The sequence below is a fragment of the Simochromis diagramma genome, unplaced genomic scaffold (genome assembly GCF_900408965.1).
Source record: "Simochromis diagramma unplaced genomic scaffold, fSimDia1.1 OVJJ01000463.1, whole genome shotgun sequence".
NCBI lineage: Eukaryota > Metazoa > Chordata > Actinopteri > Cichliformes > Cichlidae > Simochromis > Simochromis diagramma.
The window spans coordinates 929,363-952,141 of record NW_024386941.1 but is presented as its reverse complement, the minus strand read 5'-3'; the positions used below and the strand labels follow the sequence as shown (position 1 = coordinate 952,141).

Genomic DNA, 22,779 nt, shown 5'->3' with positions numbered 1-22,779 from the left:
TCTTGGTGGTTTGGGGAAGGCTGTCACATGCGCTGCGTCACCAGTGTGCGACAGCCGTGTTTAGTGGATGAAGCCTTAATGTCACTCAGTGTCTGACCGGCAGCAGTCGCCTTCCAGTCTGCTCTTCAGCAAGGACACACGGGCACACTGTTTTATCTACCTTACCTGAGCCGGCTTTCATCTGTCTCATCGCGCACCCTCTGGCATGTACATACCACACACATGCACACACTCACACACAGGGTTCCAGGCCTCAGCAGCAGTGATACAGGATCACCTTCTTCCCTGTAAGTACAGCAGAAATCTATGGCTTCTCTTTATATTGCTTCAGTGCTACAGCGTGGCATTGGCTCACACTGCTAACATGACATTATTCTGATGCCTCTGTAACATTCACGGTGCACAGTCGCCTATCAGCTTTTCTCCTGGGACTGAGTATTGTCATGCTAGACCTGGCTACCCACCACAAAGCACATTTGCCAGCACTGCTAATAGAATTATCTTGCAGCGTGTGCAACCCTCTGCAGGCCATGCTCATGAGACAGAGAGGATCAACGTTCACTGTGTGCAAGACAGCTCACTGATACAGAAATCTGCAGATACAGAAATCAATAAGTGTGTTGATGTACGCTGATTATTACTGCGTGATGGTTGTGTTTTTGGTAGCGTTTACATACGTGCATGTCATCCTATCTGTAAGTGCTAACATGACCTTTTGAAAGAATTCTGATAAAATTTGTAGGGGTGTAGAGACAGGGGGTCATGTTAGCAGTCCATTAACTAATTTGCCCAACATCCAACAAGGTCTCCAAGGTCAGCTTAATGATTTCTTGGTTGCAAATTGATGAAAAAGCCTCATAACTTCGAAACTATGTTTGTAATAAGTGTGGTGTGTACTGTCAGCATGTCGACAGTACAACATATAGGAATATTGGGAGTTATATATATGGGGATTCTAAATGTCGCTTTGGACCTCTGACCTTGTTCAACGTCAGATAAAACCAAACCTTCATAAAATCCCTTCATCTTTAAAAATGGTTAAAACAACAAATGGAACTTGTATGTTCAAATTGACCCCAAAATGCATTATATCTTTGAAAAAGCATTGTGATGAGAAGGAGAACGAGCAGCTTAGTTTTTTAGAAACATACTGTAGTATAATTTTTTTGCAATCAACTCAAGATATTCATGTTTATTATTTTACAAATCCATACCAATTATCCAACACTTGCTACTGCATAATGATTTTACTGCACTGCAAACCTCTTGTTTGTATGTTTAAATACAAATATGAGAGAGAGAAATATATATGAAATATAATAATGTTCCCTTAAAAGTAAATACAGTGCAGAGAGGGAGCTGCTCTGGCAGAGGTTTGTGCTGTTTGAGTGCTTCTTGGCAAAACTGTTAATTTAACCATCAAATCAGGCTGTTTATAAGGATTCACTTATATCAGTCTATGTGAAATGTGAATTATGTCATGAGCCAGATATAGTTGTATAAGTTGATTAAAAGTTTGTTTAAACAAAAAGGAAAAAAAAAAAATAAAAGCTGTTTTTAATACAGTTTAAGTTTGTTTTACAACATGACATATAAAAATGAAATTTTGATGTTGAGAATTAAAGATATATTGCTGTAAATGCATTTTTTTTTTTTTTTTTAGCTTCTATGTGAATTCAACCATCACAATAATACAAAAGGGAAAAAAAATGCAGCATGTGGACATGCAGGACACGCGTACGTGTCTGGTGCTATTCTACGTTGCCTAGCTTCATTACCTTGTCCTGTTTGTTTTGCCATGCTGTGAAGACCACAGACACAACAAGGTTTGATTGATTGACTGAATCTTTATTTTGAACATGTTGAAAAAGTACAACAACATAGAATTAAAAGAGACAAATGAACAAAGCAAAACAAAAGGAAAACGAGCAACCACAACTCCAAATAACTTTCATGTTCAAAAAGGAGCAGGAAGAAGCATAAGCTTATGAGAAGGTCACGTGAACGTTGCATATGCTAAACCGCAGAGAGAAGTATTTTTCACGAAAACTGAGCTCATATTTATAAGCTAATTTGTTTCAGTAGACTTACTCCTTACGTGCTTTCTGAATATACCCGACCAGCTGAATCTGTACAGTTTAGGCTACTATAGTGTTAGCTGTCTGCTAGATTTCCCACCATTAGCCGTTGTCCCGTCCTCCTGCTCCCATGAGCCACCAGTCGATGGCCTCTTCAATTTTGCATGTGCTGAGAAAGGAGAGTAGTGCAGAAGACTGTTGTTCAGCAGTGTGTGTGTGTGTGTGTGTGTGTGTGTGTGTGTGTGTGTGTGTGTGTGTGTGTGTGTGTGTGTGTGTGTGTGTGTGTGTGTGTGTGTGTGTGTGTGTGTGTGTCTAATTATGAGACAAGTACTCATATAGGGAAAGAATAGCTGGCTGATGGGAAGCGGTGAGCAGAGATGTTCCGATAAATAAGCGCTGGTTGTTCCCTGAACTTAATAATTAACACACATTAAAATCAGGGCGAGAACCAGGGTTTAGAAATACATATTTCTTCATGTTTCATATTTGAGGTGTAGCACCTGTGCTCCAATAACCAGAAGAAAAGGCTACACTTCTGCAGAAACTAGGTCCAAGAGTTTTGATACAGTCACAATCATAACTTGTAAAGACTTTAAAGGTTTGTTTTATGCATCTTCCTCGTTTTCCAGGAGCAGCTGTGCATACAGATATATGGAAGATAAGTGCTGTATGAATAAAACAATGAAATAAAACAGCATGCAAATAATTGAACTGTTATGTTACTTGAAATTAAAATGTTAGGAGAGAAACAGTTATTTTCTCAGTGGCTACGGTACGTCTGATTCACTTCCTCACAAGTTATGTGTCAACCTAACTCACTAACAACAATCCAGTCAGAGGCTATGTTGAATTCCTCTGTTGTCTTTTCAAAGTAAAAGCTCTCAAGAGCATCGCACACTGTTTCATGACATTTTTTTACTATCTCGTTTTGGAAGAAATCAAAGTTCAGAGCTTGATGACCTCACACATGGTTATGGTCACAGTTAGAATAATAAAATCAGAAAGGTTATTGCAAGATGATGTAAAGTTTATCACACTTCTTCATGTTTAAGTTGTAGGACAACCAGACAAAAAGCTGCTTCAGGTCAATGAGGGGAAAAATGCAAAACAAAGACAAAAACCTGAAATCAGAGAAACCACAGCAATAACGTTTAACGTTCACAGGAAGCAAAAATGAATGAATTTATTAAACAGTTTGACAGTACTTACAAAGTAATAAGTAAACCAGTGTCAAACGGTATTTATGTCTCTAAAATTGGTCTTCTTTTAGTCTTTTTTTAAATAAGAACACTTTTCCTAGAGTTCACCCACATTTTAAGTTCCTGACTGTCTTTTCTCAATTTTCATTTTTATCTTAAAGCCAAGAAAGTCATCCGTTATCAGTGGCCTCAAAATAAGATGCAGGAAATAAATATGAACTTTTAAGGTTTGCTTTTCTAAACTCAAGTGTCTTTAAGATAAGAAAAACAGACACACATGGAGTCTTAAACTTGGAAAACAAGGAAAACAAGCTAAACTTAATCTTTCATTTTCATATTAAAATGATGAAGATTAAGGTTCTGTTTAAACTTTAATTAAACTTTAAACTTTTGGGGAGTATTCAGGTGAACTTAACTGGGAAAATGAGGTAGGAATGAAACGAGGAATCTGTGACGTGGAAATTTGAAGAAAGGAAGTGACACAGCGAGGAAATAAATAAGTAAATAGGAAATAAATAGCAGTTGTAGCACTGGGAGTTTTTCTGTTGCAAAATAGTTTTTGGATTTCAAATCCCGATGCCCTTTTAGATCATCAGTAAGGTGATTTAATCAAACATTTAGGTGCTAAGAGTAACGTCAGCAGGCCTGAGAGCGGTCCAGGGTTAGCTGAGGTTTCTGTTGTCACGGTAGCTTTGAGTTATCGTTTCCTCTTGCACTTTTTCTGCCCTCATCTCCGCCTTTTCCCCAGCAGTGAAAGTGAGAGTTTGCTTTGCCCAGTCAGCAGGTAGAGCCAGACCACTGCAGTAACTGTACACAGGCAGAAAGAGAGAGGGAGGGAAAAGCAGTAAAGAAGGGAGAGGACTGACAGGCGAAGGAAGAGGTAAAGCTACCGTATTTACAGGGCCATACGCAAATAATAACACTCTTATTATTTGCTGTCACTTCAGTTGTGTTGCTGTATATGGTTGGCTGAGTGGCATTGTACTGTGTGCAGTGCTTTTCTGCTTAGCTTACACACTGGCAGTGTATCTGATCCAAGACTTATTGACCATCTTTTACCTTTTTTATTATAACTTATTGTCATAAAAAGGCCGTATATGCAGATTCAGGTATTGACTGATGATATTTGACACAGTTTGGAGGTATATTTAATGTCAGGCTCTAATGTTTTATACATTCAATGTGAATTTATAAATCATATTATCTTTAGCATGAAATGTTAAAGATAATAAGTGTTTTCTTACTTTCTAGTACCTTTTTAGAGAAGAAAGCAGACTATTGAGACACAGTTTACATCACAACAGACAAATCACTAAAAAGGTTGTGTGTGTGTGTGTGTGCGTGTGTGTGTGTGTGCGTGCACAGTGTTGCGGCTAATGACTTGGGTAGCAGCTGATTCCAGGGTGCCATGTCCCCAATTACCTTGGATCATGTCACTGTGATGTGATTGGTTGAATGGCTGTCACTGTCTCCTATCATCAGGCATTGTAACGGCCAGCGTGTTGTCCTCAGGAGGCACACAGAGCCGTGTGTTTTTAACACCCAAACCCTCGCCTCATGTCATATTTCTCTTTGTTCCTTTGCTTGTAGTTTTTCTTGCTTTGCTGTTTCTTTTTCAGCATTCGGGAATAAAGTCGGGGCTCAGACCTTTGCTCCATTTCGTTTCTTGCAAACATGCTTTGTCACTTGACATCTTGCACATTTTATTTATTTACTGCTTAGTTGTGTCCATAAAGTTTATTTAAAATATCAGAGGTACAGCTGCAGGTGGACAAGAAATAAGCTAACCAGCTCTATCTTAAGGCAGATTTAACTCCTTTATTAACGCTTTCATCCTCTACAATTACAATACACATACAGTACAATACATTTTGCACATCCATTCATTGAGTTTGTAATCAGGTTAACTGGTGGCCACTCAGAAGCATTTTTGATTGTTTACAGCTTGATTTACTTTTATTAAAGTGAATCCATTTTGCTTAATTCTGGCACTGATTTGTTTGAAGTAGGAAGAGAGTGCAGAAGGGCTAATGCACATAAAATGGCCTGGAGCAGAATTGAGCCTGGGCCCCTGCACTGGTATTTTGGCATATAGATTTCTTGCTCAACCAACTGAACTACTCCAGAACACAGCAACAAATATTCAGTGAGGCTTTGCTAGAGTAGCTTTGCATGATTCTTGTACTGGGCCTTGGTGCACTCTGTCAGATCTGTGTGAGGCAAACTGTTGTAGCTCTTCTCCTTCAGGGCCGTCATCACTTTGAACCTGCTTTTTTCTGCTTCCGATATCCTGATTACTGCATTTGTCAGAGACCTGAGTGTTTACATCATAGGGATCATAGGAAAACTTTGGCCATGTTTAATATGAGAATGCACCATTACAACTGTGCACATGTGAGAGAAAATTAAGGACGTGGAGTCTTTAAGGTGAACCTATACTTCCAAAAATGAAGCAGCAGCGTGTTTATATGAGTCTCGGGGACAGACAGAAAACACTAAACTCTTGGTTCGTCTTCTTCTTGTTCAGATCCAGGTGATCAAAATAGAGACGGAGGACAACAGAGAAACCCGCTCTGCCAAGGATGCGCTGCTGCTTTGGTGCCAGATGAAGACTGCAGGGTGAGCAGTGAAATAAAAACACAGAAACTAGAAGCTCAAACTGCAGATTTCATGATCATTTAGGTGTTATACTGTATATCTAGTCAGAATGTAGTGAGGGTAATTTGGAGCTCTTTAAGATTAGAAAGCATTTCTCCATGTCGCAGGTACTCTGAGGTCAACATCCAGAACTTCACCACCTGCTGGAGGGACGGCCTTGCCTTCAACGCCCTAATACATAGACACAGGTAGGACACACCTGCACAGCATAGAACCAGCACTGTTAGTATGCGTTTTTAGTCCTTTTTTTAGATGCAAACACGTTACCAACAAAAAGACGAAAAATATTCACACACACATTTAAACAAACACGGAGAAGCGGGTGTGACTGACATGAAATTTTAAAATCACAACCATACACAAATTTTTGTTTTTTTCATGTTGTGCCCTCCAGACCTGATCTAATAGAGTTCCACAAGCTGACACGATCCAATGCAACCCACAACCTGCAGCAAGCCTTTAACATCGCTGAGCAGCACCTGGGCCTCACGAAACTCCTGGACCCTGAGGGTGAGAGTCATGCAAACCACACTCCATGCTGCAACATCCAAAACAGTGCAAAACCTGATGTATTAATAAGACTTGAGCCATTACTCAGACTTACTCAGACTCTCAAATCTTATGGACGAGTGACCGTGGTGCTGATCTATACTAGAAACAATCAGATCCTTGTATGTTAAGAGGAAGGAGTGCCGGTCTTAAAGGTGATGCTAACTCTTCTATCTTTCCGTTTCTATCACCTCCCTCCTGTGCAGATGTGAACACCGAGAACCCAGATGAAAAGTCCATCATTACATACGTGGTTTCCTATTACCACTACTTTCTCTAAGATGAAGGCTCTTATTGTGGAGGGGAAGCGCGTTGGCAAGGTAATGCACATGCTCTCCCAAATATGCCTACAAAACCTGCATACTGACAGCATCAGAGAGGAGATCAATGAGCCACTATTGCTTTAAAACATGAAGGGCAGGCAGTCTGAAACAAATAATATCACTGTAATATCACTTTACTAGCACGTGCAGATCTTAGAGGGATTTAAGTATTATGATTCTTAAAGGGTTTCTTGGTTATTCCTGCCTTTTTTTGTTCGCCTCATACCTCAATCTTGCTCTCAGAATCTCCTCGCAACTTTCTTCTCTCTGAACCAGGTGCTAGACAACTGCATTGAGGCAGAGAAGATTGTTAACCGCTATGACGCTCTGGCATCTGAGCTCCTCGAGTGGATAGAGAAGACCATCGCGGTCATCAGCAACCAGAAGTTTGCCAACTCGCTGACCGGAGTTCAGCAGCAGCTGCAGGCTTTCACCACCTACTGCACTATAGAGAAGCCCATAAAGTAAGTTTGATGATTCTTTAAAAATACCAGATTAACATATTTTGTCATTTTTTCTAACACCACATGTACAAACCCAATTTCAAAAAAGTTGTGACGCTGTGTAAAACGTTTGATTTGATTTGCAAATGTCTTAAACTCATAAGAAACGGTATAATTGGAAGAATTTGACGACAGCAACGCATCTCCAAAACCTTGGGGCCAACTTAAAGCTGGAAAACAAAGTGATACTAAAAAGAAGCAGCTGGAGGAACAACACCAACTAATTATGTAAATATGTAATACAGTGGTCCCTTGCTATAACGCGGTTCACTTTTGGCAGCCTCGCTGTTTCGCTGATTTTTTGGGTGCAATTTTGCATGTTTTTTTTTTTTTTTTAACAGCGCATTGTGTTCTGCGTCCTGATTGGCTGCAGACCATTGTCAATCAATCTGGTGCCGTGTCTCCTGTACAGTACAGAATGTGTTCAGCTTGTCAAATTTACATAAATCTTTGATCGCTAGCAGTGTGACTCTGAAGTGCTGTACTGTATGTTTGTAAGGTTTCTCCCAACAAACGACGAAACGTTTTGCGCCATCAAACAAGAGAGAAAATTGTGAAAATGTTCATGCCTGTCTGAGAAAAGTGTATAAAGCGTGTAGTGAGGGGTTTTACGGTCTTAAAACATCTATAATAATTGGAAAAAATAAAGTTGGCTACTTTGCTACTCATCTATCACCTATTTTTGGAACATAACTCCCACAATAAACGACTGACCACTGTACCACATCACATATAGGTAAAATAAGCTTCGGTTTGTGACCGCTACCAGTAACCTGGTGTGATATTCTGACCAGCTGTGATTCAAAACAGTTAATCTACAGCTTCTCAAGTGTCAGAATTAGTTGCTTATATCTGCTTTACTAAGTAATTTATTATTTATTAATGTAATTAATGCATTTAATTTATGCCAGTCTTGGGAAAAATATACTGTTGTGCTTATACCATATACGTTTTATGTTTCACCCTATTAGAGAAAAATAAGATTGCTGTGTATGTGTGTAGCTGTGTAGTGTAATTTTATGTGACTCCTACTAAAGTGCAGCTTTCCTAAGCAGTGTATGAATTTGTTGGCTCCTTTTTTGCTCACAGGATGATTTCTCTTCCTTAACTGTAAAATTATACATTTGAATGTTTGGGGTTTTTTGCAGTGAAAAAGCACAGAGTACTAGACTCATGACACCTCAGAGTGTACTGTCAGCAGCAATGATACCCACAGAGCAGATACACACACACACACACGTCCACACTCTTGCTATGATACAATAGGCCTTGTTAGGCTCTGGGTGACTTAAGCAGCTCACAGCCAGCTGTTGACTTGTGAAACTGGCACAAAAGCAGATGTGCATACATATTAGTGGATATTTTAATAGAAGACTGTTCTCAGACTAAATGTAGACTCTCTGTGAGTAATTAATGAGCACAACCCTGGACAGCAGACAGAAACACGTCTGTCAACAAGCTTTCGTGCTGTTTGAGTGATTTTTTTGCTGAGATGACTGTGACACTGACCCACCAACTAAAGCTTCCTGCTTCTCATCCAGGTTCCAGGAGAAGGGTAATCTCGAGGTCCTTCTCTTCACCATCCAAAGCAAACTCAGAGCCAATAACCAGAAACCCTATGTGCCTAATGATGGGAAGCTCATCTCAGACATTAACAAGGTCATACACCCATAAGCTGTGTTGTTTATATTTTATATACAGCATTTAATCCTTTCTCCAACACTGTTAATCAGTTTGTCATTCATCTTCTAGGCCTGGGAGAGATTGGAGAAGGCAGAGCACGAGAGGGGTGTAGCTTTACGGAAGGAGCTGATTCGCCAGGAGAAGCTTGAGCTGTTGGCTCAGCGCTTTGACCACAAAACCACCATGAGGCAAGCCTGGCTCAATGAGAATCAGAGACTCGTATCGCAGGTAGGGGGGACAAATGTCTCAGTGTATTACTGGTACTTGTTTCATTAAATCTAAGATCACGACTTTCTTTGTTTTCCCCTTCGACTTCAGGACAATTTTGGCTACGACCTACCAGCAGTCGAGGCAGCGATGAAGAAGCACGAAGCCATCGAGGCAGACATAGCCTCATACGAGGAAAGAATTGGCGTGGTTGTGGAACTCGCCGCGGAGATGGAGGTGGAAGGATACTACGATATCCGGCGTATCTTGGCACGTAAAGAGAATATCCTGGGCCAGTGGAGTCTGCTGAAGGAGCTGGTGGCTGGGAGAAGGACCCGGCTGGAGAAGAATCTGGCCTTGCAGAAGACCTTCCAGGACATGGTGTACATGATTGACTGGATGGAGGACATGCAGGTACTAGAGAGCGTGAGAGACGTAAAATGAAAAGGACACTACACCTAAAATACGAGTACTGGGGTCAAAAGAAACTCTGTAACTAGAGTCCTACATACACTTTAGTTTTTTCATGTGTGTATATAAACACAGATATCAAAATTTATTATTGAAACCCCTGGTTTCATCGTTTCTTCTTCCATTAATTTCTCTCGCCTTTCTTCCCTCCCGTTGCTTCATTCCTTTCAGGTCCAGCTGCTCTCGAGGGACTTTGGGAAACATCTACTGGAGGTGGACGACCTGCTGCAGAAGCACGGCCTGCAGGAGGCCGATATTACTGTGCAGGCTGAGAGAGTCGAGACGCTCAACACTGCTGCACTCAAGTTCACCACAATAGAGGGTACACCCATGCACACACACATTGTGTTGCAGTGAAAGTGTTTTATTTGTCTTTAGCAATGATTGGAAAATTGGTATTTAAGGCTTGGTGTGAGTAGGTTGATATCCTGTGTCTGGCTCATGGTTCTAATAAATTTAATGCTGTGTCTCATTTTTACAGGTTACCAACCATGTGACCCACAGGTGATCTGTAACCGTGTCAACCATGTCTCTTCCTGTCTGGAGGAGCTGAAACACCTGGCAACTAAAAGACGTGCTGAGCTCGAGGAGTCAAGGAAACTGTGGGCCTTCTTTCAGGTGAGATGGGTCAGCAGGCTGTGGGGAAAATGGCGGGATTAACTTGCCGGGATTATTCCTAGGAGCCAGTATCTGAGGAGCTTGGATGCTTCAGAAAGCTTTGAACATTTTTTTATGCCCCATGCATGTCTATGGGAGCAACCAGGAGTCTCCACACAGACATGGCGACAGTACGCAAACTCCACACAGAAAGACCCCACCCTGGATTCAGGCCAGGCACCACCAATCGCCCCACCCAATCATTAAACCTGTTCAGTTTTCCATTACAAATATTGTCCTGCTTTAAAACTTGTCTTTTGTCCTATTAGGAGCTGGAAGAGTCGGAGGCCTGGATCAGAGAGAAAAGCTCCATCCTGGGAGCTCAGGGCTACGGGAAGGACCTGAGCAGTGTGCTGAGGTTACTGCAACAGCACAAGACTCTGGCTGGGGAACTGCTGGCTCACCGCTCACTGCTGCAGGTGCGTGTTTTCAATTCTGCACCTGGTAAATGTACTGCTGTAAGAGTTTTTCTCCAAACTTCACAGACTTCAGTAAATTTATGCATTTACATTTATACATTTCTTTTAGTTTATCTAAAAAAAAACCCATCCAACTTCTCCTAACAGAACATTTGGAGTTCACGTTTTGAGGATGTATCTGCTGGCCCACATTAAAAGCTATATCAGCCAATAGCTTTTATATGCTATTGGTTGATATTAATTTCATGTTCTCCTTGTTTTGTTAACTTTACTTTGAAGCACCAGGTGGTCTTTTTAATGAAAAAAAGAAAGAGAACAATATGAATATGTTAGATCTAGGGTCTCCAGGTCTCTTGGTCTTTAGGGTTTATTTGTTTTTCAGCCACATGCAAATCAAGCGTTTTCTCAAGCCAGAAGTGGCCATTTTTCAAATGAGTCAAATATATCTTTCCTCCTATCCAGAACACCATGAAGCGAGGGAAGCAGATTCTGAGTGAGAAGAGCTTTGGCACAGCGGGGATCCAGGAGCGCATCATGGAGGTTAAAGGCGAGTGGAAGAGGCTGGAGGACCAGGCTGCGCAGCATCTCAGCCACCTGCAGGAGGCGCTCAACTTCTTCCAGTTCTCCACAGAGACGGACGACGTCGTGGCCTGGCTGCAGGACGCTTACCGCCTGGTGTCCAGTGAAGACTTTGGACACGATGAGTACTCCACTCAATCGCTGCTAAAGAAACACAGAGGGGTCAGTGAAGCCATTGACAAACATCGTTTGCATGTAGTGGCACTGCGCAAACACATGGTGGCGCTGCCCCTGCGGTACCGTGAACAGGAGGTGGGTACGGGCGCAACAATCAAACAAAAAAAAGGATGTTTCACTTCCCATGTCTTTATTATTTAATAAACTTTTTGTCCGACCATCTCGTCCTGTCTCCTCTTCCATCCTCCTCTCTGCAGGAGGTGCAGGTTCGTATGGGAGAGGTGGAGCAGCTGTACACAGAGGTTGCTGAAATCGCAGTGCTCAGACAGCAGTGGCTTCACGACGCCCTCGCTGTGTACCGCATGTTCAGCGAGGTCAACGCCTGCGAGCTGTGGATTGACGAGAAGGAGCAGTGGCTGGAAAGGATGGAGATCCCAGAAAAACTGGAGGATGTGGAGGTCGTGGCACACAGGTGAGGAGGAGGGGAAGGAGGACAGAATGGCTAAAGGCTACCAAAGCTTAGCCGGGTGGTCAGTGTCTGTCTTGTTGTCTAAACTGTTACCGAGAATTGGCTGAGTCCAACCTTTGCAGTTCAAAACTACAACCCTCATGTTGCAGATTTGAGAGCCTGGACCAGGAGATGAACAGCCTGATGGGAAGGATCCTGGATGTTAATCAGATAGTTCAGCAGCTCCTGGATGGAGGTCATCCATCTTCTACAGAGGTCAGAGGTTGTCAGGACCACCTCAACTCTAGGTACTGAAACAAAAGCAACAATCGAAGTGATAACAGTAATTACAAATTATGTTTTCAGTACTATAACCTTTACTACAGCTACCATGAGTAATACTGGCTGGATCCATCTGTTAGTAACTGAATACTCAAATCCTAAACTGGGAACACAACCACTGCTGATCATCATGCTAATACTGCTAATGTGAGTCAAGGCCTGTTTGCAGTTTTTCATACATAAGAAAGTACTTTGTTTAAAGTGCTGGAAAGTTCTATTTAAAAATGCACGGTCAGTATCACATCACAGCTTCATTAACAACTTAGTGGCAGCACATCAGCATATCTGCTCATAACACCAGAGCAGTGAACAAATGCCATGCGAATTCACATTATAGACGCTCAGCTGCATCATTTACCACGGTAACAAATAGATGTGCCTACCAACTCACAGATGAACTTTATATTAGTAATATAGTTAATATAGTTCCTGTGTCGGCTGTTGATTGGTTGGATTGGAGTGCTGTGACTTCTCTGTGTACAATTTCATTGCTAAGACACTGAGAGTACAACGTATAAAAATAAGATAAAATGTGATTGAGTGGAATAAGGTCAAAGTTACATTATTTAAATCAGCCTCAGTTGCCAAAGTACAGTGCTGTAGTACATAACATACATGGTAGTACTGTAGCACTGCCATATGTGACAAACAATATTTATTAGTAAAGGTTCAAACTTCAGAAAATGAGCTCTAACAGCGTAAACATGTTTGTGGAGAGCAGCTTGCGAACTGATTGCTCTCTGTTGAAAAATGAATTGATTTTACTGATTTTACCAGAGGCAGGAGGAGGGGCGTAGTAGGTGGGTGGAGAGGAAGGTGGAGGGAAGTCAGCTGACACACAGGGAAAGAAGAGAATCACCAAGAGTGTGAATTGTTGTGGGGTTTGTTAACGGCTTTTTTTAAATTGCCGTCTTTGGGAGTTGAACCTGCCTTCTCATCGTAATTATGCGACATGCAGCTCTTACATCGTAGCACCTTGGAACCATCCTCCCTCCGATCTCTGTCCACGTAGATCCTGAGATAGGATTGCGTTTTTTGTTTTTTTGCTTAAATGTCTCAGCCCGCTTCATTGACCAGTTATGTCTGGCAGCAGAGTCCATGACAGCCGGGTGTTCGTGAGTCCGGTGACCTTGGCACGTGGAGAGTCGGTCTTGGGGTGACCATCTGTGTTGGCTTCCTCATTTAAGACGGGGCTGGCCAAGAGTCCCAAATTCAAAAACAAACATACAAGCAGTCATATTTATTCACCGCCTTCTCTTGTATTGGTTAATAGAATTGTGTTCCAGTAGTAAAAGCCTAAATGCATAATATATTAACTTAATTTGATGATATTAAACACAGTGCGACTCTACCCAGCTTAAGTGGCACAAAGAACATCAGTCTATAACAGTAGGAGGGAAAATTCAAGGTGTATTTCTCTCTCTAAAGCACACGGTTGTCTAATCTCCTGACGTTTATCGTGCTTACAGCTCACTCAGTTTTACTCTCCGTCTTTCAAAACGATTCCTGATGTAATATCTACAGTTTGGTATATATCTATAAATTGTTAAAAAGCCAAACAAGAGTCAGCAAGAGTACTGATATTTAACATAACATACATTTAACACTTGCTAATAACATTTTATAAATACTACCACTACTACTACAAATGATTATATGGTATTTAAAAAAAAACACATCACAATACCTGTTTTAATTTAGTTTTAGTAGCGGTAGTAAGGTTTAAACACCTGAGGTCAACTATCCAACACAACAGCCAATGCAGGTGACGAACGGCGTGCAGGCAGGGTGGAGTGGGTGGAGACGTGTGTCAGAGGTGATTTGTGACAGAAGGGTAGAGGGAAAGGGAAGGTTTACAGACCTGCTACGGTGTAAGGTTTGGGGATGGTAGCACTGACTAAAAGACAGGAGGCTAAGCTAGACGTGGCAGAATTAAAGATATCAGGATTTTCGCTGAGATTGACCAGGATGGACGGGATTAGAAATGAGTACATCAGAGGGAGAGAGGATGTTGGAGGTGGAGTTGCCAGACAGGAGGAATAGGAGGATCTCAGAGGAGATTCGTGGATGCAGTGAAGGAGGACATGAAGGGATTTGGTTTGAGAGGAGATTGCTAGGGATAGCATAGCAGATGATCCACTGGGATGAACAATAAAAGGAGCAGCTGAAAGAAGGAGGAAAAAATAAGACCATGGCAGAATCAAAGCAGTATTAGTGACCTAATTTTCAGTCAGGTTATTATAACTACAACATAATTACTAGGGGTGCAACGATACACAAAATTCACGGTTCGGTTCGGTTCGATACTTTGGTGTCACGGTTCGATATTTTTTTGATACAAAAAAAATGTACATGCCTTTTTAATTTGTCATTTATTAAAATTATAAATATATATTTTAACTCAAAAATACAGTTTTTAAATTTAATGTTGCTGAAACAAAAGTAATTAAAAAAATAAATCTATCTCAGGGCTCTCAAAATTTCAAAATCCCTGGTAGCCCTTCGGGCAGGGACTCTTCAGTTTTTGGTAGCCCAAAATAAATATAAGTAGCCCGAATAAAAAAGAGAGCAATTTTTTGATTGATGTTTTGTTTCCTGTTTTGTTTCCTTTACAATATTATACATTAAAGTATAATATTGTAAAGGAAACAAAACATTAATCAAAAAATTGTTGAAAAACAAATTACAACATTGTATAAAAATTACAATCATCAACTCAAATACTTGGTTCTAATTGAACAGAAATTTCTATGAACTTGTAAGAACTGTGTAGGACGTGAATCAGTCTGTGTCAGATCCTGAATTTGAAATTTCCACTGAAGTCACAGGTAAGAGACAAGTGGAACCAAGATCTAGGCCATTTGCTTTTTGAAGTTTGCAAAGACTGCTAAATTTTGCCAGTGGTAGTCCACTCTTTGTAACATAGTACGCTGTTCTAAACAGCTTTTTCAGGTTTATTTTTAGTATGTTATTTGCAATTGGTGTTTGTTCTGGGAAAGATATTGCAGACTGAGCAATAATGCATTTCTTGCATTTCTCATGGGTTCTAATGGGGGCCTTTCTTAAAATGACTGGTCCCAGTAACAAAGGCGCTTGTCGACTCAGAAATCGAGAGAAAACCAACAACACACCCGGCAGAACATTATGTTATTTACACGGGTGCACATAAGTGGTCCGCATGTGCGCATTCGCTGTCAAAATAAAAGACGCGCACCAGATAAGAAGTTGCAACGCGCGTTTGCGTCCATATAAAAAGCACTGTTTTTGTCCGCTAGAGTGGGATTTTCACGGCACATTCCGCACCACATCTCTGTGCGTTCATCATTTGTTTGAAGCCAGCTCACCTCCTGCAACCACTTTTCCGAGAATACGCGCTTCTTTTGTGACATTTGTCCTTCTGACATTTGTTTGGAGGTGGAGGAACACCAAAGTAATTGCTTAAAGGAGCTTCTTCGACATCTTTAAGAGTTCTAAACAAATGTCTGTCCTCCTCCAGAAAATCTTATGTATGCAAACACGCGTTGCAACTTCATATCTTGTGCGCGTTTTTTTTTTTTTTTTTTTTTGACAGCGAATGCGCACCTGCGGACCACTTATGTGCAGCCCTGGTTATATAGCTTGTCGTATTGCAGCCACAGAAATTATTTTGTCCATGAAACCATAAAGCTGCACTTTCTTTTTGCCTTATAGTCTGATTTGTCATAACTTTTCCGTTTTGTGGTAAGCTTTTCTTTGGCTGTCACTTCTTCACACTGACCTGTCTTATTTGGCTCAGCAGAACTGAAATATATATCCTGCTACTTTTACACACACACGGTCAGCGATTCTCTGCGCGATCAACCTCTCATATGTTTAAGCTTGCTGCGGGAGATTTCACTTGTCATGTTTGCATAGTAAGCTAACGATTGATAAGACTATGTCAGAGGAATTGGTGCGCAAATTATCATCACTCACCAATCAGTGCTGTCGCTCTCTATACACAGTTCGCGCGATTGCAAAGTGAAAGCAAGAAACAAGCGCAAATTCAAACGCGATTTCAATATGTCACATATTGAGAAATGGCTCTTTCCAAAATAAAAGCTATACTATGCGCTTCTTCTGGGCTATATTCTCAGCAGCATATTGTAGCGGGTCAGGGCTGTTCGGGGTTCTGTTTATACAGTTATGTTTTGTTTATGTTGCCATAGTGACGGGTGACGCCTTCTCGCTGCGACGGTGTGTCCTTCCGGGGTCAGAGGGCGCCCTGTGTTGTTGTTGTTGCTGTGTGGTTGCCGCGCTAAGCAGTTAGCTAGCGGCAGTGTTCTTCTGCAGATGTCAATAAACGGCTGTGCTCCCTGGCTAGCTAACGGGAAGCAAGACCAAACGACACCTCCGTCTCCTCGTTGTCTGAGCTCGCCACATTGGTGTCAGAAGTGGGATGATGGTGGCACCCCATGTTCTGACCCGAGTGACTTTTCCCCCGCCAGTCGTGACCGGCCAGTGCGCCAAAAGAAGGCACCTGGACATTTGCAAAGTGAAAGCAAAGAACAAGCGCAAATTCAAACGCGATTTCAATATGTCACATATTGATAGTGGCTCACCGATGCCAATGACATAATTACCCAGCTACATTTCCGAAAGAATGCAAAAGCATTGACATATATTTTTCCTTCCTATGATAGTCCGACGGGCAGGGCAGAGATAGATTTTGGTAGCCGGACTGGAAAAATCGCTAGCCCCGGGACGTCGGGCTAGCGATTTTGCAAGCCCTGAGTTACAGGCATGGCCCTTTAAGGATGAAGCCTGATGGGAAATGTATTCGGGATGTGTGTAGCGGGACTGCCTGGTGTGTGTGTGAAGAGAGAGAGCGGAGAAGGGGAAAAAGTAACGGTTAGCTACAGAAGAGACGAAAAGAAAATAAATAAAAGGAATATAATAACTCCCTCAACAGCCAGAGTTGTGTCGGCGATGCTCGCTGTGAGTAAACTGTTTCAGCCCACTGTACGCGGTGTTCGTGCCTTAGATAAGAAATAAAGTTCGGTGAAGCAGTTTCCTATGCCTCCTTCGATCTTTTTGCTAGCGGAGTTTACCTGTATAGTAAGCTGTTGCCGGCTATGAGTCAGTTACGGAACCTTCAAGTAACTGCCAGAGGTTTCCTTACTACGGTTCGGGGCCGCGGATCCTGGCGCGGTAACACCTGTATCTGATTGAGGAATCACTCATCTTTGGAAAAGAGAGTTTATTACAGAGAAATGGCTCTTTCCAAAATAAAAGCTATACTATACGCTTCTTCTGGGCTATATTCTCAGCAGCATATTGTAGCGGGTCAGGGCTGTTCGGGGTTCTGTTTGTACAGTTATGTTTTGTTTATGTTGCCATAGTGACGGGTGACGCCTTCTCGCTGCGAAGGTGTGTCCTTCCGGGGTCAGAGGGCGCCCTGTGTGGTGTTGTTATTGTTGCTGTGCGGTTGCCACGCTGAGCAGTTAGCTAGCGGCAGTGTTCTTCTGCAGATGTCAATAAACGGCTGTGCTCCCTGGCTAGCTAACGGGAAGCAAGACCAAACGACACCTCCGTCTCCTCGTTGTCTGAGCTCGCCACATTGGTGTCAGAAGTGGGATGATGGTGGCATCCCATGTTCTGACCCGAGTGACTTTTCCCCCGCCAGTCGTGACCGGCCGGTGCGCCAAAAGAAGGCACCTGGACATTTGCAGGACTTTGTGTGGGGTAATGGGGTCGTCGGGGACGACTGACCCCTTAGGTGGGGGCTATGTAGCGGGTCAGGGCTGTTCGGGGTTCTGTTTGTACAGTTATGTTTTGTTTATGTTGCCATAGTGACAGGTGACGCTTTCTCGCTGTGAAGGTGTGTCCTTCCGGGGTCAGAGGGCGCCCTGTGTGTTGTTGTTGTTGCTGTGCGGTTGCCGTGCTGAGCAGTTAGCTAGCGGCAGTGTTCTTCTGCAGATGTCAATAAACGGCTGTGCTTCCTGGCTAGCTCACGGGAAGCAAGACCAAACGATACCTTCGTCTCCTCCTTGTCTGAGCTCGCCACAATATTAAACATAGCAGGTCCCCATAAGGAGAATCATGTGCCAACGGCTGTCTAAATGACTCGGGTAAAGTTTGTAGCATGCATGCTTGTTGTTTTTGTCTGCTTCCACTTGTCTTTGTACTAGGATGATGTCGGCGTAAATGTGCAGTCATATTCGTTGTGTTCCCACTAGTGCTGTCAGCGTTAATCTCGTTGAAATGATGTTAACGCCACAACACGGCAAATCTCCGTTAAAGAGCTACCCCTGCCTGGGCTAGACAGCCAACACGTTAACGAGCTAACTGCGCTAACACACTAGTTCCCACCCATGTAATTGAGCATTGCGTGGCACATCCAACATACTGTTTTACTTTAGTCCATGACGCCCTTACCTTCAGGGTCATGTGTCACATGAAAACCAAAATAATTCCAAATGCCAGATCTGAATGAGGGTGGGGGAGGTTCAATTTGCCATGTTGCAAGGAGAGCTTAACTTCTGTCTCGCTAGCTTGCCCTGCGCTCTTCCTTCTGATGATCCTGTCTGTGTTGAGCGCTCAGTGGATCTGCGCTCGACAGTGCAGCCTAGGCGGAGTAGTCGAACGCAGATTCACTGAGCGCTCAACACAGACAGCATCGTTAGAAGGAAAGTTGATAAAATAAATGACAAATTTTGTATTGTTCATACATATGCGTACCGAACCGAAAGCACTGTATCGAACGGTTCAATATCGATATGAGTATCGTTGCACCCCTAATAATTACATAACTACTCCAATTCTATAACAGATTTATTCAATGAAAATTTTCACTGAACATTTTTAAAACAGGTTTCCAGCCCTGAGGTCAGTGTCACTGAGATGTTTTCCTGCTGAGCGCTCTGTCTGACATTACCTCAGTACGGTCACAAGGATTTGTGTTTATATGTTTATATGTGCGTGAGTGTGTGTGCGCGTGTGCGCGTGTATCTTGGCTGAATGGGTGTGTACTGAGATCTGTTGGTCTGGAGTAGATTCAGGTGAACATATTGGATGACGATGTGTGAGGCTGAGCCGAAGCCGCAGCAGAGTGGAGCACAAACAAGTGTCTCACGTGAATCAGAGCAGGTCATATCAGGTCAAAATAACAACGAGTTCTTTCAAAGTCAGGAGTAACACAAAGGAAATGTTAAAAATAGACTTACAAAGAAAACAGCGTCACATCATCAACACGAAGATGACTGAATCTGAATCGCTTCACCTCGATGTTATTGGTGGTTGATATGTCTGCTGCTTATTTGGATTATATTGACTTATTAGGTAAAAATGTAATCCAGATTTAAGGATGTCATCTTATCAAACCGTGTTACTAAGTGTGTAACAGTTCTAAAACTGTTACACACTTAGTAAATATCCACAACTAAAACAAATCTTTTACAAAAAGCAAGTGGTAGGCGTGAATCACACGTTTTTTTCCCCCCCACACAACAACAACACTCGCCTCTCTTGAAGTGCACTTGCAGTCTTATTGTGCGCCGTCTGTCACACCTCTCCAGGTGGAACAGCATCGTGGAGCTGGTCGAGCAGAAGAAAGATCAACTGGACTCGATGTTACGTCTGCAGAACTACCTGCTGGAGTGTGCCGAGATCAAGTCCCAGATCCAGGACAAGAGAAAAGCCATTGACGCCACCCAGTATGTGGGCAGTGATTTGGGAGGGGTCCTCGCCCTGCAGAGACGCCTCTCTACTATGGAGGGAGCCCTGTCTGTTCTGGAGCCCAAACTACTGCACTTACAGGTAGGACATTTACACAAAAAACATTTATATGACGTTTTTCAGCTGTAGAATTGAAATCTATCCCTAAAAGTAATATTTTACACTTAACTGGAGAGTCTAAACGGACAAGTAGAGATGATTTTTTTGTATTTCAGGGATTTAATTTTCTCATTTTTTTTAGTGGCTAAGTGAGTTTAAGAAACCAAACAATAGGTATAAAAGTATATATGATTTTAAGTACTCTGAGGTATCAGTAGGCTAGCAGCACCATATAATAGCGTTTCTCTTTGGTGATGCAGGAAGAGGCAGAGCATCTGGCCACTGCTCACCCGGTTCGGGCAATGGAGGTTCTTGTGCAGTTTGATGGCATCAGTGTGGAGTGGGAGGAGCTCAAACGGACCCTGCAGGGATGTGAGGACTCACTGATGGTGGCTAGCAGGCTGCAGAGCTTCATACAGGTACAAATAAGGAAGAAGTGTTTAACTCTGGACACCACTTGCTACTGAAATTCATCAGCGAGCAAAAACTGAGGTTTATTCCTCACTATGACCTTGACCTTTATTCAAATTTGCTATAAATGTAAACAAGAAATCTTAAAGAACAAAACTAGACACCAGGAGCAATTCCAAGGAACAGGAACAGCAGCAAGGAGCAAGCAGGAAGGTAGACTGTCAAAGACCAAGGCAGTGGTAAGACTTCATGTACATATATTTCTTATTCTTTCAGCTGCCCCTTTAGGGTTCGTCCCAGCAAATGATCTGCCTCCATCTCATCCTATCTCTAGCATCCTCTTCTGTCACACCAGTCCTCCCTTTTTCTCCTGGCACCTCCATCTTCAACATCCTACAGAGATATAAATTCTAGAGCCTGTCTTTCAGTTGCTGACTCTTTAATCAAATCTGAAATTATGTTTATGAACGATTAAACCCCAAACATGTTTATAAACTCTTAGATAAATAATTTCTACATAAAAACTGAGGGCGTTGTTGCAGGGCTCAATAAAGAAACCAACTTGAAAAGTTTCAAAGAGAATAGAAGTTAAATAGGGCCAAAGGACCTCAAGCTAAATTATCAGCCAACCTGTCATTATTAAGGAATAACTGACTCCATTTTCCGGTACTGTGAAGACTGAGAAAGTGGCAGGGGAGAAGTGGGTGCTATAAAAATAATTAATTTGTTTCAGCTACCTAATGGCAGTGGATTAACAAAAGAGCAGCTGGTAATCTGAAAGCACGCTGTCCTTAATTCCACATCGCAAGAGTGAAAAAGTACAAACAGTATGTGGATGTCGTGTAGAGGTCATAAAGAAAGTTTTTCTGTCTACACAAACTTCCAGAGTATGAACTAATGTATAATTAATGAATTGTGATTCATGCTCCTTACCCTGTCTTGTCAGGACCTGGACTCATTCCTCACCTGGTTGGTCCAGACGCAGACCGCCGCTGCCTCAGAGCAGCTGCCCAACAATCTGGAGGAGGCAGAGAAGCTCATCAACGAGCACGCTGCTCTCAAGGAAGAGATTGGACGGTAGGTGAATGTTTTCTACAATATATTATGTGATGTTATTTCAGGCTGTGTAGAGAATAACTGGGCAGCTCTCTGTTCACGCAGGTACGAAGAGGACTACGAGCGCCTGCAAGCCATGAATGAGCTCCTGGAGTCCGAGGAGGCTCCTCTCCCACAGGCCGCCCTGCAGCAGTGGCTCCAGAAACTCGATGTCGGCTGGAACAAGCTGCTGGAGATGTGGGAAAGCAGGAGAGAAGTTCTGGTCCAGGCTCACATTTTCCATCTATTCCTGCGTGACGTCAAACAGGCCGAATCCTTCCTCAACAACCAGGTCTGTGTGGCAGCGTCACTTCATCTCTCAGTGGTGCAAAATGAAATTTTAGTGGGATTGGCCTGAAATTTGGGTCCCTATCTGACACCCTGTGTAATAGAAAATCTCCACTATTTACCTTATGTACAGTAGACTAATGTTCTTGATGAAGTTTCTTTAAGTACTCCAATCACAGAAAGCCTAGACGATGCTTCTACACTGCAGCTTTTAGGTGAGCCTTTCAAGACTGCTGCTACAGAGGGGGCGAATCATATTCGCTGTGCTTTTATTTACCTTGACATCATATCTTTCCTTCAGAAGGTGGCAGGCAGAATGCAGGACCCAAACACAGGACTCTGAGACTGAATGATAAAGTAAAAGTGGCAGTTTTATTGCTGGATAAAACTTTAATATGTGATACAAGAAAGCTAAACTAGAAAACCAGGAGACAGAGAACCTGAACATTACCATAAACACAGAGGAAAACCACAGCACCGTGAGGGTATAACACAGCAAAGAGCAGGGCTTAAATACACCGAGGGATAACGAGGGAAAGAGACACAGAAGGAGAGCACAGCTGGGAGTAATCCGAGCTAACGAGACAAGGGGACGCAAAACCAGACACACTGCACACAGGACAGGGACTATCAAAATAAAACAGGAAACACACGACAGGCACAGAGGCACGAACTTGACACTGAATAGAGGGAACAGGGAGCACAGAGACAGGAGAAACAAACTGCGACATGAGAGACGACTGACTGTGGCGCAAGAAAATAAATATGAAGACGGAACTAAACCCACACTAAACATGAGGCCACAGGAACAAAACCTAAGAACTGGAAGTCACAGAACAAAGAAGAACTAGAGAGCTAGAAATACAAAACAGAAACCAAAACACTAGCAGTCATAAACCATGATGACACCAAAAATCAAAGTACAAAACTCAAAACACCGGGTCACCGATCCAGGACC

At 42.5% G+C, this 22,779-nt stretch overlaps 1 protein-coding gene and 1 long non-coding RNA gene across 4 annotated transcripts in view; one reads left to right on the top strand and one right to left on the bottom strand.

Annotated features, from left to right (window-relative positions):
• Positions 1-22,779, top strand: part of LOC120737248 (spectrin beta chain, non-erythrocytic 4-like) — a 96,067-nt gene that overhangs the window by 16,744 nt on the left and 56,544 nt on the right. Inside the window, 19 exon segments of the mRNA XM_040037837.1 lie at positions 5,805-5,896; positions 6,043-6,123; positions 6,330-6,445; positions 6,691-6,755; positions 6,757-6,804; positions 7,084-7,271; positions 8,852-8,969; positions 9,063-9,221; positions 9,312-9,614; positions 9,843-9,993; positions 10,153-10,289; positions 10,598-10,747; positions 11,210-11,578; positions 11,701-11,915; positions 12,062-12,199; positions 19,769-20,009; positions 20,288-20,446; positions 21,385-21,515; positions 21,600-21,825. Coding sequence (XP_039893771.1) covers positions 5,805-5,896; positions 6,043-6,123; positions 6,330-6,445; positions 6,691-6,755; positions 6,757-6,804; positions 7,084-7,271; positions 8,852-8,969; positions 9,063-9,221; positions 9,312-9,614; positions 9,843-9,993; positions 10,153-10,289; positions 10,598-10,747; positions 11,210-11,578; positions 11,701-11,915; positions 12,062-12,199; positions 19,769-20,009; positions 20,288-20,446; positions 21,385-21,515; positions 21,600-21,825 — 3,087 coding nt within the window.
• LOC120737261 lies at positions 12,093-22,298 on the bottom strand. Of its 3 annotated transcripts, XR_005696710.1 has the most exons (5): positions 22,273-22,298; positions 21,944-22,166; positions 21,372-21,849; positions 13,008-13,426; positions 12,093-12,202 (listed from the first exon to the last, which is right to left on the bottom strand). It is a non-coding gene; the product is annotated as an uncharacterized LOC120737261 (long non-coding RNA). The 3 variants fall into 3 exon arrangements; XR_005696708.1 differs by having other exon boundaries at positions 21,944-22,289; XR_005696709.1 differs by having other exon boundaries at positions 21,405-21,849; positions 21,944-22,289.